The sequence below is a fragment of the Leptidea sinapis genome, chromosome 2 (genome assembly GCF_905404315.1).
Source record: "Leptidea sinapis chromosome 2, ilLepSina1.1, whole genome shotgun sequence".
Taxonomy (NCBI): domain Eukaryota; kingdom Metazoa; phylum Arthropoda; class Insecta; order Lepidoptera; family Pieridae; genus Leptidea; species Leptidea sinapis.
In genome coordinates, this window is record NC_066266.1 from 20,796,661 (window position 1) to 20,813,112 (window position 16,452).

At 41.3% G+C, this 16,452-nt stretch overlaps 1 protein-coding gene across 1 annotated transcript; it reads left to right on the forward strand.

Annotated features, from left to right (window-relative positions):
• Positions 1-409: 409 nt before the first annotated feature.
• LOC126974891 (fibroin heavy chain-like) lies at positions 410-9,329 on the forward strand. Its single transcript, XM_050822602.1, has one exon. The coding sequence runs from the start codon at positions 1,167-1,169 to the stop codon at positions 9,312-9,314; it is 8,148 nt and encodes a 2,715-aa protein (XP_050678559.1). The 5' UTR covers positions 410-1,166; the 3' UTR covers positions 9,315-9,329.
• Positions 9,330-16,452: the final 7,123 nt, after the last annotated feature.

Sequence of the window (16,452 nt, forward strand, 5' to 3'; positions counted from 1 at the left end):
ATTCAATAAAAGACATCTTTTCAGATGCTTCACTCAATTAAATTTAAAATATCATTTTACTTAATTTAATTACTTACTAACTAATGTTTTTACTCATTTCAATAATTCTTTGACATGTTTTTAATTATTATATTATGTACGCCACAGCATGCGGGCAAGGAATGAAGAAAGTTTATTGTGATTTGTAACTCTTATGTATACCCATGACTACAAATAAATGTAGAATGTAATGTTGTATTAATTTGCCAATTGTCAGCAAAAGAAATGGTGGGCTTCGAAGATTAAAATTCTCTATGGTCTTAAAATTAAAATTAAATTTGTTTCTTGACAGGAGTGTAAAATGTATAAGCATTTAAACATAAAAGAATATCTTACGAAAACTAGAAAAATTTATAGATCACTTACTTTCAGGTCCAGCGGGTATTCCTCTTGCGACAGGCTACTATAATCCCTTGGCGGTATACTCTCCAAGATACCTACCGCAAACGCCGGTATACCCTGGAGGTCCGAGTCAAAATTACCATCCAATATCACCTCATCTTTATCCTGGTATACCAAATGCATTCGCTGCTAATCAAATCCCATCATATCCGATTGGTATACCTCCCGTACCCCCATTTTACCCCGGAAGAGATATTTCTTATAACCCGTACTACCCATATCACCCACACGTTCACAGAAGCCATCCCCAATATCCAGTAAGGCCTTCAAGAAAGCCAACAAATAAAAAACCATTTCCCTTTTCTAGAACTACATCAACAAAACCAATAAAGTCCCAAATAAAGATTGACTTGTCATCTCAAGCTAGAAGTCCCACAATTGGAGTGCCAATTAATTTAAGGACACAAAAGACTGGTACTTTAACGTCAAGGTTCTCATCAAATGCACAAGCAACAATAACGTCTCCAGCAACAATAACAGAATCTCGATTCGAAAATCCATTAGGAGACACAGTTTTGAATGCAAGTAACGATGAAACTATTCAAAACAGTGATTTGAATACAGGCACTGAGAGTGGTACTATTTCCACAACAGTTAGTCCAAGTGAAAATAATAATTTTAATGAGAACACAGACACGAGTGACTTTGATCTACAAACTAGCCTAGGTTCCAGCCAAGAGTCCGATCTAGACCAACTGTCAAATGGGCCTCAAAATGAACCTGACATGGTACCTAGTTCAGATATAGACTCTGGAAGGGAATTGGATCAAGACCAAGTATTTAACGGGCCACAAAATGGAAGACAACCAAACTTTGGTCCTGTTGACACACTACCAGGTAACCCAGCTAATACACTACCAACTAACAACGTAGGAAGCGGACCCAGCACAAGTAACTCAGTCTCTCCAAGTGAACCGATTCCATTGACTGGTCCAACAGACGTATCTGGTACTAGTTCTGGATCTGGATTCGGGTTTGGCAGTGGAACTGGTTCGGGCACAGGCTCCACAAGTGGATTGGATCTAGACCAAGGATTTAACGGACCACAAAATGGAGGACAACCAACCTTTGGTCCTGGTAATACACTACCTGGAAACCCATCTAACAACGCAGGAAGCGGACCTAGCACAGGTAACTCAGTGTCTCCAAGTGAATCGAATCCATTGACTGGTCCAACAGACGTATCTGGTACTAGTTCTGGATCTGGATTCGGATTTGGCAGTGGAACTGGTTCGGGCACAGGCTCCACAAGTGGATTGGATCAAGACCAAGGATTTAACGGGCCACAAAATGGAGGACAACCAACCTTTGGTTCTGGTAATACACTACCTGGAAACCCATCTAACAACGCAGGAAGCGGACCTAGCACAGGTAACTCAGTGTCTCCAAGTGAATCGAATCCATTGACTGGTCCAACAGACGTATCTGGTACTAGTTCTGGATCTGGATTCGGGTTTGGCATTGGAACTGGTTCGGGCACAGGCTCCACAAGTGGATTGGATCAAGACCAAGGATTTAACGGGCCACAAAATGGAGGACAACCAACCTTTGGTCCTGGTAATACAGTACCTGGAAACCCATCTAACAACGCAGGAAGCGGACCTGGCACAGGTAACTCAGTGTCTCCAAGTGAATCGAATCCATTGACTGGTCCAACAGATGTATCTGGTACTAGTTCTGGAACTGGATTCGGGTTTGGCAGTGGAACTGGTTCAGGCTCAGACTCCACAAGTGGATTGGATCAAGACCAAGGATTAAACGGGCCACAAAATGGAGGACAATCAACCTTTGGTCCTGGTAATACACTACCTGGAAACCCATCTAACAACGCAGGAAGCGGACCTAGCACAGGTAACTCAGTGTCTCCAAGTGAATCGAATCCATTGACTGGTCCAACAGACGTATCTGGTACTAGTTCTGGATCTGGATTCGGGTTTGGCATTGGAACTGGTTCGGGCACAGGCTCCACAAGTGGATTGGATCAAGACCAAGGATTTAACGGGCCACAAAATGGAGGACAACCAACCTTTGGTCCTGGTAATACAGTACCTGGAAACCCATCTAACAACGCAGGAAGCGGACCTGGCACAGGTAACTCAGTGTCTCCAAGTGAATCGAATCCATTGACTGGTCCAATAGACGTATCTGGTACTAGTTCTGGAACTGGATTTGGATTTGGCAGTGGAACTGGTTCAGGGACAGACTCCACGATTGGATTGGATCAAAACCAAGGATTTAACGGGCCAAAAAATGGAACACAACCAACCTTTGGTCCTGGTAATACACTACCTCGAAACCCATCTAACAACGCAGGAAGCGGACCTAGCACAGGTAACTCAGTGTCTCCAAGTGAATCGATTCCATTGAATGGTCCAACAGACGTATCTGGTAATAGTTCTGGATCTGGATTCGGTTTTGGCAGTGGAACTGGTTCAGGCACAGGCTCCACCAGTGGATTGGATCAAGACCAAGGATTTAACGGGCCACAAAATGGAGGACAACCAACCTTTGGTCCTGGTAATACACTACCTGGAAACCCATCTAACAACGCAGGAAGCGGACCTAGCACAGGTAACTCAGTGTCTCCAAGTGAATCGATTCCGTTGACTGGTCCAACTGACGTATCTGGTACGAGTTCTGGATCTGGATTCGGTTTTGGCAGTGGAACTGGTTCAGGCACAGGCTCCACCAGTGGATTGGATCAAGACCAAGGATTTAACGGGCCAAAAAATGGAGGACAACCAACCTTTGGTCCTGTTAATACACTACCTGGAAACCCATCTAACAACGCAGGAAGCGGACCTAGCACAGGTAACTTAGTGTCTCTAAGTGAATCGATTCCATCGACTGGTCCAACAGATGTATCTGGTACTAGTTCTGGAACTGGATTCGGGTTTGGCAGTGGAACTGGTTCAGGCACAGGCTCCACCAGTGGATTGGATCAAGACCAAGGATTTAACGGGCCAAAAAATGGAGGACAACCAACCTTTGGTCCTGTTAATACACTACCTGGAAACCCATCTAACAACGCAGGAAGCGGACCTAGCACAGGTAACTTAGTGTCTCCAAGTGAATCGATTCCATCGACTGGTCCAACAGATGTATCTGGTACTAGTTCTGGAACTGGATTCGGGTTTGGCAGTGGAACTGGTTCAGGCTCAGACTCCACAAGTGGATTGGATCAAGACCAAGGATTAAACGGGCCACAAAATGGAGGACAATCAACCTTTGGTCCTGGTAATACACTACCTGGAAACCCATCTAACAACGCAGGAAGCGGACCTAGCACAGGTAACTCAGTATCTCCAAATGAATCGATTCCATTGAATGGTCCAACAGACGCATCTGGTACTAGTTCTGGATCTGGATTCGGGTTTGGCAGTGGAACTGATTCGGGCACAGGCTCCACAAGTGGATTGGATCTAGACCAAGGATTTAACGGACCACAAAATGGAGGACAACCAACCTTTGGTCCTGGTAATACACTACCTGGAAACCCATCTAACAACGCAGGAAGCGGACCTAGCACAGGTAACTCAGTATCTCCAAATGAATCGATTCCATTGAATGGTCCAACAGACGCATCTGGTACTAGTTCTGGATCTGGATTCGGGTTTGGCAGTGGAACTGGTTCAGGCACAGGCTCCACCAGTGGATTGGATCAAGACCAAGGATTTAACGGGCCACAAAATGGAGGACAACCAACCTTTGGTCCTGTTAATACACTACCTGGAAACCCATCTAACAACGCAGGAAGCGGACCTAGCACAGGTAACTTAGTGTCTCCAAGTGAATCGATTCCATCGACTGGTCCAACAGATGTATCTGGTACTAGCTCTGGAACTGGATTCGGGTTTGGCAGTGGAACTGGTTCAGGCACAGACTCCACAAGTGGATTGGATCAAGACCAAGGATTAAACGGGCCACAAAATGGAGGACAACCAACCTTTGGTCCTGGTAATACACTACCTGGAAACCCATCTAACAACGCAGGAAGCGGACCTAGCACAGGTAACTCAGTGTCTCCAAATGAATCGATTCCATTGAATGGTCCAACAGACGCATCTGGTACTAGTTCTGGATCTGGATTCGGGTTTGGCAGTGGAACTGGTTCGGGCACAGGCTCCACAAGTGGATTGGATCTAGACCAAGGATTTAACGGACCACAAAATGGAGGACAACCAACCTTTGGTCCTGTTAATACACTACCTGGAAACCCATCTAACAACGCAGGAAGCGGACCTAGCACAGGTAACTCAGTGTCTCCAAGTGAATCGAATCCAATGACTGGTCCAACAGACGTATCTGGTACTAGTTCTGGATCTGGATTCGTGTTTGGCAGTGGAACTGGTTCGGGCACAGGCTCCACAAGTGGATTGGATCAAGACCAAGGATTTAACGGGCCACAAAATGGAGGACAACCAACCTTTGGTTCTGGAAATACACTACCTGGAAACCCATCTAACAACGCAGGAAGCGGACCTAGCACAGGTAACTCAGTGTCTCCAAGTGAATCGAATCCATTGACTGGTCCAACAGACGTATCTGATGCTAGTTCTGGATCTGGATTCGGGTTTGGCAGTGGAACTGGTTCGGGCACAGGCTCCACAAGTGGATTGGATCAAGACCAAGGATTTAACGGGCCACAAAATGGAGGACAACCAACCTTTGGTCCTGGTAATACACTACCTGGAAACCCATCTAACAACGCAGGAAGCGGACCTAGCACAGGTAACTCAGTGTCTCCAAGTGAATCGAATCCAATGACTGGTCCAACAGACGTATCTGGTACTAGTTCTGGATCTGGATTCGGTTTTGGCAGTGGAACTGGTTCAGGCACAGGCTCCACCAGTGGATTGGATCAAGACCAAGGATTTAACGGGCCACAAAATGGAGGACAACCAACCTTTGGTCCTGGTAATACACTACCTGGAAACCCATCTAACAACGCAGGAAGCGGACCTAGCACAGGTAACTCAGTGTCTCCAAGTGAATCGAATCCATTGACTGGTCCAACAGACGCATCTGGTACTAGTTCTGGATCTGGATTCGGGTTTGGCAGTGGAACTGGTTCGGACACAGGCTCCACAAGTGGATTGGATCAAGACCAAGGATTTAACGGGCCACAAAATGGAGGACAACCAACCTTTGGTCCTGGTAATACACTACCTGGAAACCCATCTAACAACGCAGGAAGCGGACCTAGCACAGGTAACTCAGTGTCTCCAAGTGAATTGAATCCATTGACTGGTCCAACAGACGTATCTGGTACTAGTTCTGGAACTGGATTCGGATTTGGCAGTGGAACTGGTTCAGGGACAGACTCCAATATTGGATTGGATCAAAACCAAGGATTTAACGGGCCAAAAAATGGAGAACAACCAACCTTTGGTCCTGGTAATACACTACCTGGAAACCCATCTAACAACGCAGGAAGCGGACCTAGCACAGGTAACTCAGTGTCTCCAATTGAATCGATTCCATTGAATGGTCCAACAGACGTATCTGGTACTAATTCTGGATCTGGATTCGGTTTTGGCAGTGGAACTGGTTCAGGCACAGGCTCCACCAGTGGATTTTATCAAGACCAGGGATTTAACGGGCCACAAAATGGAGGACAACCAACCTTTGGTCCTGGTAATACACTACCTGGAAACCCATCTAACATCGCAGGAAGCGGACCTAGCACAGGTAACTCAGTGTCTCCAAGTGAATCGATTCCATTGACTGGTCCAACTGACGTATCTGGTACTAGTTCTGGATCTGGATTCGGTTTTGGCAGTGGAACTGGTTCAGGAACAGGCTCCACCAGTGGATTGGATCAAGACCAAGGATTTAACGGGCCAAAAAATGGAGGACAATCAACCTTTGGTCCTGGTAATACACTACCTGGAAACCCATCTAACAACGCAGGAAGCGGACCTAGCACAGGTAACTCAGTCTCTCCAAGTGAACCGATTCCATTGACTGGTCCAAAAGACATATCTGGTACTAGTTCTGGAACTGGATTCGGGTTTGGCAGTGGAACTGGTTCAGGCACAGGCTCCACAAGTGGATTGGATCAAGACCAAGGATTAAACGGGCCACAAAATGGAGGACAACCAACCTTTGGTCCTGGTAATACACTACCAGGAAACCCATCTAACAATGCAGGAAGCGGACCTAGCGCAGGTAACTCGGTGTCTCCAAGTGAACCAATTCCATTGAATGGTCCAAATGACATATCTGGTACAAGTTCTGGAACTGGATTCGGGTTTGGCAGTGGAACTGGTTCAGGCACAGGCTCCACCAGTGGATTGGATCAAGACCAAGGATTTAACGGGCCACAAAATGGAGGACAACCAACCTTTGGCCCTGGTAATACACTACCAGGAAACCAAGCTAACAACGCAGGAAGCGGACCTAGCACAGGTAACTCAGTCTCTCCAAGTGAACCGATTCCATTGACTGGTCCAACAGACATATCTGTTACTAGTTCTAGATCTGGATTCGGGTTTGGCAGTGGAACTGGTTCGGGCACAGGCTCCACAAGTGGATTGGATCAAGACCAAGGATTTAACGGGCCACAAAATGGAGGACAACCAACCTTTGGTCCTGTTAATACACTACCAGGAAACCAAGCTAACAACGCAGGAAGTGGACCTAGCACAGGTAACTCGGTGTCTCCAAGTGAATCGATTCCATTGAATGGTCCAACAGACGCATCTGGTACTAGTTCTGGATCTGGATTCGGGTTTGGCAGTGGAACTGGTTCGGGCACAGGCTCCACAAGTGGATTGGATCTAGACCAAGGATTTAACGGACCACAAAATGGAGGACAACCAACCTTTGGTCCTGTTAATACACTACCAGGAAACCAAGCTAACATCGCAGGAAGCGGACCTAGCACAGGTAACTCAGTGTCTCCAAGTGAATCGAATCCATTGAATGGTCAAAATGACATATCTGGTACTAGTTCTGTAACTGGATTCGGGTTTGGCAGTGGAACTGTTTCAGGCACAGGCTCCACAAGTGGATTGGATCAAGACCAAGGATTTAACGGGCCACAAAATGGAGGACAACCAACCTTTGGACCTGGTAATACACTACCAGGAAACCAAGCTAACAACTCAGGAAGCGTACCTAGCACAGGTAACTCAGTGTCTCCAAGTGAACCGATTCCATCGACTGGTCCAACAGATGTATCTGGTACTAGTTCTGGAACTGGATTCGGGTTTGGCAGTGGAACTGGTTCAGGCACAGACTCCACAAGTGGATTGGATCAAGACCAAGGATTAAACGGGCCACAAAATGGAGGACAACCAACCTTTGGTCCTGGTAATACACTACCAGGAAACCCATCTAACAATGCAGGAAGCGGACCTAGCGCAGGTAACTCGGTGTCTCCAAGTGAACCAATTCCATTGAATGGTCCAAATAACATATCTGGTACAAGTTCTGGAACTGGATTCGGGTTTGGCAGTGGAACTGGTTCAGGCACGGGCTCCACAAGTGGATTGTATCAAGACCAAGGCTTTAACGGGCCACAAAATGGAGGACAACCAACCTTTGGTTCTGTTAATACACAACCAGGAAACCAAGTTAACAACGCAGGAAGCGGACCTAGCACAGGTAACTCAGTCTCTCCAAGTGAACCGATTCCATTGACTGGTCCAACAGACATATCTGATACTAGTTCTGGATCTGGATTCGGGTTTGGCAGTGGAACTGGTTCAGGCACAGGCTCCACCAGTGGATTGGATCAAGACCAAGGATCTAACGGGCCACAAAATGGAGGACAACCAACCTTTGGTCCTGGTAATACACTACCTGGAAACCCATCTAACAACGCAGGAAGCGGACCTAGCACAGGTAACTCAGTGTCTCCAAGTGAATCGATTCCATTGACTGGTCCAACTGACGTATCTGGTACGAGTTCTGGATCTGGATTCGGTTTTGGCAGTGGAACTGGTTCAGGCACAGGCTCCACCAGTGGATTGGATCAAGACCAAGGATTTAACGGGCCACAAAATGGAGGACAACCAACCTATGGACCTGGTAATACACTACCAGGAAACCAAGCTAACAACGCAGGAAGCGGACCCAGCACAGGTAACTCAGTGTCTCCAAGTGAACCGATTCCATTGACTGGTCCAAATGACATATCTGGTTCTAGTTCTGGAACTGGATTCGGGTTTGGCAGTGGAACCGGTTCAGGCACAGGCTCCACAAGTGGATTGGATCAAGACCCGGGATTTAACGGGCCACAAAATGGAGGACAACCAACCTTTGGCCCTGGTAATACACTACCAAAAAACCCATCTAACAACGCAGTAAGCGGACCCAGCACAGGTAACTCAGTGTCTCCAAGTGAACCGATTCCATTGACTGGTCCAAATGACACATCTGGTACTAGTTTTGGATCTGGATTCGGGTTTGGCAGTGGAACTGGTTCAGGCACAGACTCCACAAGTGGATTGGATCAAGACCAAGGATTTAACGGGCCACAAAATGGAGGACAACCAACCTTTGGTCCTGGTAATGCACTACGAGGAAACCCAGCTTATTACCCAGGAAGCGGACCTGTCACAGGTAAGCCATTATTTCCCATTGAAATAATTCCATCTTCTGTTCCAAATTACAATTCTGGTTTTGTCACAGGCTCTGGGAGTGGATTGTATGACGGTTTTCAACCTATTGACTGTTCAGCTCTGTCTGGCTTACCTTCAAGACCAGGTGTCGTTCTACCAGTGATTTCTACAAGCTCAGATGGAGTACAAGGTACGAAATCTTTATATAATTTCAAAGAAATATCGATTATGAATAGTTATGCTGATGATTTTATATACAAGTCTTTTACATTGGGCTGTCTTACGACCGTTCCCAATATTTAGTCTATCTCTTACTTGAGATAAAATCGTAACTGTCGTTGACGACGGTTATTCACTTTATCCGTACACGCTGTCGGTCAATTGGACGACGTATAGCTTACCTGCGATAGAAGTTTGTATGGAAATTTCAATTCACGCGTCCCAATATAAGGCTATAAAAATGACTTACCGGGTATATTGGGATAGCTTCAGATTATTGACAGCTAATTACTGACAGTAGAAGGTCATAATTTATCTATATCTGTAGATAGTATATTGGGAACGGCCGTTAACTTAAGCTCAGCATGATTGCAGTTGTCAAATGTCGATAAACACGAAAGCAGAGGTTATGCTAATCTTACTCTCATTACTCGGCTAAGTCTTACATGAGTCTTTACTTAGATATGCTCAGCTTTTCTGTGCAAAGTCTTATTTTTTCTCAGCCTAAGTTTTCAATGTCCACGCCTGTGTGCCACACGCATACATCCGTACATAGCTTTTAAGCCTTATAATGACTGACACAAACATTCTTCTTACAGCAATGAACACAGTTACCGGCAAAACCCGAAATAGAAAAAACTATTTTTTCATGAAATGGTTTTTTTTTTTCAACATAAAGAATCAATTTTATATGGTACACGTTTCCATGTATCACATTAATTGTATTTTATACATAGATTAAGTTGTATGTATCAGATGTCGCATTCCATGTACAGCGTTTCTAGTAACTAATGAAAGATCTCTTTGCCAGTCAAGAAACATCAACAAAGAGGGTGTAAATACTACGTAATAAGAGGCGGGGCTGCCTAAGTAATAATTGAAATTTAGTTTCGTATGAAATGTCCTGTGAGATTTGATGACATAAGTTTGAAATAGAAGTTATCTTCGTTTTTTACAAAATTATAGCCGTCATCTGTCAATCTATCAATGCTGTCAATGACTGACGGCGTGACGTTTCATACAATCGAGTCATAGACCAAGTATAGTAACTAGACATCGGTTTGGCGTGGCCATGATGAGACAGATAATATCTTATATATACAGGTACATAATATAACACAAGTGTTCTTTCACTATCACTTTTACATCTTAAACACAACATTGCACAATATTTCCTTCGATTCTACTTAAAATTGTCACTGATGTTGAATAAATAGTGAATATTTCACACGTTTCACAATAATAATAGGTTATTTTTATAGACGCAAATAAAAGTAAACAAAAAATCTGTGCAGCGCTGTCAAGTTTATTTAGCACACCGAGTGTGCTGCCCTTGAAAAAACCGGCACGCATGGCGAAACATAAAATCTAATCACTCTATCTCATTTCTTTACATAAGACTCGCATAAGTTTTTCTTTTTCTCGTGTGTCGGAAACTATCAATTAGTCTAGATACTATACTTGGTCTATGAATCGAGTGAATCGTTTTTTTCTTATAGTTTCGCTAGGCTACACATCAAGACTAATAAATTTTGTTGTACGACGATTTAGAATTCGATAAAAAAAATATATTCGGGAGTTTGAAAATCTTCTTTACTCACACAGACCACCTGTTAAGTACTTGGCCGTACACGAGTTAAGGTTCAGGTCCGATTTAGAGAAATTGTATGGTGTGTATTCTTCAATTGACAATTTAAAACATCATATAATGGGGCATATATAACCCTTTTAAGACCTGCCACTTAAAAATGATCCAAATTAAACGATAGTCAAAATTCCCAGATATCATCAACCATTCATAACGTGTCTCTTCAATTCACGCCCGCCTGGTGCAGCCGTGCGCCATATCACTAAAAAATTAACTTAATTTAAGCCTTGTAAGAGTGGATTCAACTAAACTGGAGTTTTTATTCGCGAGTACCTACTGCTATTGAAAGATTAAAGCAAAATTTGCATTTTACTAACCCCTAACCAATGAATAAAATAATATGTGTATGCGAGTAAATATTTACATGGACGATTTTGGCAGCAATTTGGCAGTATAAAACTATAAAAGGTTTTAAACTGAGAATTACAGTTGTCAGAGCAGAGATATCACTTGTCACATAGAAGACTATGGAGGTTAGAAGTAAGGAGAATCATCTGTGTATATGAAAAAGTGTCCGTCAAATTATAAATAATAATAAATAAATAAAACTTTTATTTGGAACAATTTAACAAAGATAATACAAACAAGTAAAAACGATGATAGCTGCAAAAGTATAAACTGCAGCGCAGCTAACAACGCCCTTCTCCGAATACAATAAGGATTGATGTTCCATGCACAAAGATCTAAATAGTAAACAGAGTACGGTAATTAATACAAGACAATTACCGTACTCTGTTTACTATTTAGATCTTTGTGCATGGAACATCAATCCTTATTATATATATTAGGGTGGCGCTACAGTAGCATCAGGGTAAATCTTAAAAGAAGCGCCAAATATAAAGCGCACGTTTTCCTATTCTTGAAGGTTATATTAACTACTTTGTACAACGTAAATTGCATAACATACTTCAATTCGTTTACAATAATTGCTACAGTCACCATACTTCATACTATACCCTGGGCCTACACTAGCGCCATTGTGCAAGCTTTTTGAACTGTTATTTACTACATAAGCTGGACACTTCTTCAACTTTTCTCCCATATGAGATGATTCTCCTTGCCTCTACCCTCCATATATAAAAGTTTACACTGAGAATGAGGAGCATGAGGGGGTGTTGGTTCCAACACTCATGTACGGAAGTGAAAGTTGGGTATGGCAGAAGAAACATGAAATCAGAATAAATGCAGTTGAGATGAGAGCGTTGAGAAGTATGATAGGAGTTAAACTGAGTGACAGGATAAGAAATAGTGAGATAAGGAAACGTTGTGGTCTGAAGAAGTTATTGTGACAAAAATTGAGAAAGGTATGCTGAGATGGTTTGGACATGTCGAGAGAATGAATGAAGAACGATTGACGAAGAAAGTGTATAAGGCCAGTGTGAATGAAAGTGTTGGAAGGGGTAGAACTAGGCGGACGTTTCAAGATCAAATCAGGGACGTCTTGAAAAAAGGCCAGGTCAAGAGAACCCTAAGCCGGAGAGCATGTATTAAAGGAATAATGAAAGTGGACGAAGGGAAACAAGTATGTAAGGATCGTAGCAAGTGGAAAGAAGTGGTCTCTGCCTACCCCTACGGGAAAGAGGCGTGATTTTATGTATGTATATAAACTGAGAATGATGTCAGATTAGATATGTCACTTGTCACCTAGAAGACAGCTGTCAACATTTGACATTTAACTCTATTATTCTACAAAATTTAATTGCTTAGGCATTTCATGTCACGTTAGAAGAAACAATAGAACTTGGATTTTTGTCGGTTTATACATTCGTTCATCGTTCACTTTTTAACGATAGGATACCAATACCGAGTTAGCGTACTCCACAAGTACATTGGAAAGGGGGAAACTAAAATATCCAAGGAATAAATTGAAGGAGTAAAATTATCCCCGTTCAATTGTCCTCGCGAAACCCTTTTGATGAGAGTGACACAAATGTAACGGGGTGAAGTTGGTTCCTAAATTTTTTCTGACGTTTGCGATATTCGTTAATTTTTTTTTTGGTTTATTCGTCCATTATTAGGATAGGCAAAGGGTTCAAGCCCGTACAGTCGTATACGTTATTTAATAATTAATTGTCAGATCGTTGCAAGATTTTTACAATATTGTTCTTTCTACAAACGTAGAATAGCACGAGGAATTAATAATTTCAAGGATTTTTGCTTTGTTAGGCCAAAGATGTACAATTTCTTGCGTGCATACATAAGTACACACACACTTTTTTATTTTATTGGATAGGAACACCTTTGGTCGATCTGCCTTTATACTGAAAATGATAAAAATGACCGCAAATGACCGATCATATTGTTATGCACTCGTTTCCCTGATGTCTCATGTACCGATCTGGCAGCGTGCTATCTACTATAATGTTTATACCTGGTTTTTCTAGTTTCAGTTGTGAAGCCGCCATCAGACCCAACCAAAGCAACCAAAGGTCGTCTCTGCATTTGCTTCAGCAGTTACTTGGACATGCCAGAAGTAATTCGGAACAAATTCAAATTCTATTAGATTGTGTATTAAAAAATAAAATATAAATTAAATTAAAAAACATATATAAATTTTATTTATTTCCTAAACAAAGGAGAATAATAATATCCTAGATTAGAGTCTCGTGCCAGATTTAGGCGAGACAACACGTCCTGAAGTTGCCTCGTGTAGAGGCGAACACGTGTCAAATTGTTGAAAGACAAATAAATATTGGCAGAATTAACACTAAAGGAAACTCAAATCATTTGTATAATTATGGATTTCCGCAAAGTAACGCCTACTTCAATAAATATCTTAGATCATTTATACGTCTAGATAGACTGTGACAGCTGTCAAAACGTCGAAAAAAGAATGAGAGTTTGCGGTACTAAAACTAGTGATAACCTCAGCAAACATCGATAGATGGTGGGAAACAATTTACAAAAAACAATGTGTACTTTATTACGTTGATTCTTGAAATATAAATAACACGGAAAACGACCGGAATTAATTCAAAATGCAGAAATACTTCAGAGTATTGTACGATCCTTCGCAGCCATTTGTGTTAAACGTCAAAATTAGTTCTCAGGACGCTCGCGAGTGGCGCTTTATATAGGCAAAATTTGCTGTCAAACATATGGAACAGCCTGTCCAGTGGTATTTATACAGGTCAGATTTAGATAGACTTTGACAGCTGTGAAAACGTCGAAAAAGTTGAATTTAGGACTAATCTCTATTTTGAGCACGCACACTAACACAAAGCCACGTACAAATCGCGAGTGTAAGACGTAATTTGTCACGCACACGTATAAGTTATCTATGTAATCACAACATAATGTCGCACAGAATATAACGGGTAAAGCTGCTATTTTGTCCTGAAGAAATTAGCTGTTTGGGCTATGCATGAGACCCAGACAGTCGCTTAAGGATGAGCTACATCCATACAAACGTACTATGGCAAATACTACCCAGATTAACATATACGTTTAAAATGAAAAGTAATATTTATTTATATATTATGTTCGTGAGCATATTGCGGAAATTGCTAGAAACAGCTACATAATGTTAACACGAGGAGCAAAAATAAACTTCATATGCCTACTAAAGTCGAGTTAGTATATATATATATATTTTTTATATAAGCTTCTACAATTTGATCCCAGAAAATTTATAAAACAATTGTTTTACGAATATTAAAAGAATTGTAAGAAAAACGTTTGTATGGGAAAGGTTATTATAGCATAATTTTCTTAATGGTACAAGAGAATGGGCATGAAGTGGACGCCGTCAGGCTTTTATTGTACGATAATTTATTGTAATCCATATTTTTATAAAAAATTTGCGCGCCGAGTTTCTTGCACCCGTTCTTCTCAGGTCTGAGGCTCTCTATTTTGAATGGGTGGTACTTTTTGACGTTCAATAAGTGATTTTAAATCCAATTTTGAATAAAAATATTTGAATTTGTCATATCTAGGCTTGTATCGAAAAAGTTACGTGTTCAAAGTTATAGGCATGTAAAACTTTCACATTTTAACTGTAATTTTAACTTATCTTTGTGCGTACATAAACAACTTATAAAGTTTGAAAATGGCAAAACTGATACCATACAGGGATAGATTAGTTAGTTGAAAATTCAAATAATTATATTTTGAACACATAGATTCACTTGTTTTTTTTTTAAATATCGTGCTTGATTTCGTTGCCACACTACGAAATACGTGGCCAGGAGCCCTATTACCAAAATCGGAATACGAAGTTTCGGTTGACGGATCGTATATTTTCCTATTACGAAAGTGTTTCGGATCTGTAGAGCGATACGAAGTTCGCGATTTGACATTTCGTCTCGTTTAACATATTCTCAAATTCACTTAATGTTTACTTTTTCGTTGTTTGACATTATTGTTATCGTAACTACACTTTTTATGCTTATGTTTATATTTAGTTTTTTATATTAAGATCGTCACGACACGAAGGCGAAACTTCGGCTTTCGATTTTGGTATCAGACCTCCAGAACCTCCAGATCCAGAAGCCAGTTAGCATCTTGAAGAACATGAAGTCCCGACAGAGTTTCTAGAAGCGTCCTGTCTAAAGGAAATCTTAAATTAAATCCGCCTGGTAGAAGCAATCGAGCTAAGGAAGTTGTTGTAGAAACATCGTATTTTATTTTATTTTATTTTTATTCTATTCGGAAAACTTACAGCTAGGTTATTAACAAGTAGGTAAGTATATAATTAAGTACTGAAGGCTAATTACAAATTTTCACTTATATAAATAAGATTAAAAATTAAAACATATGAATTAAATTAAAGAGGTCAGGAAAGTAACACTTAAAATAAATTAGGTTAATCACACGTATGTTATTAAATAATTGATTATAATTAAAGAAAGGTATTGCTTCGCTTGGTTATTTATGCACGTTTAAAAATTGATTGGTTATTTATGCATTTAAAAGTTTCTTAAGGCCATGTACTGGCGTATTAAAAAAGTCGACATCTATTTCATTAGAAAGGTTGTTATAACATGTGCATGCTCGTAACATAAAATTATTTTTTCTGTAGTTGCATTTTACGTTAGGGACATGCAGAAAATTGGTCCTTCTAAGGGTGACACCAGAAGTCTTAAGTCCAATCTGACCCAATAGTTCCGCACTAACAACCGTGCCATTTGCTTCACTGATCAAATATGCTAGATCTGCGATACTTCTTCGTTCGTATAGTGGTAATATATGGAATTTATTACAACGGTATATGTATCCGGATAAATAAGTCTTACTGCGAAACTGAATATACTTTGAGAATCGCTTTTGGATGCCTTCAATACGATTTACGTAGACATGGTATGGCATGGTATGGTTTGGCAATGAATAGAAGAGATCCATAACAGCTGTCGCAGTGTTCGAGAAGACCTACAGATGTCGCGTGAGTTGAATGCTGATTTCAGGAATACGATAGTGCTGTGAACATATTACAATTGATGACCATAATCATGAGTGTGTCGATAAACTTATAAGATATGTAGAACTGTATTTAATATGCCCTCTTAAACCAAAATAAATACAGACGTTTTAAATTATTTTACAAGCTATTCTATTGATTAAATAAAACAAATAAAA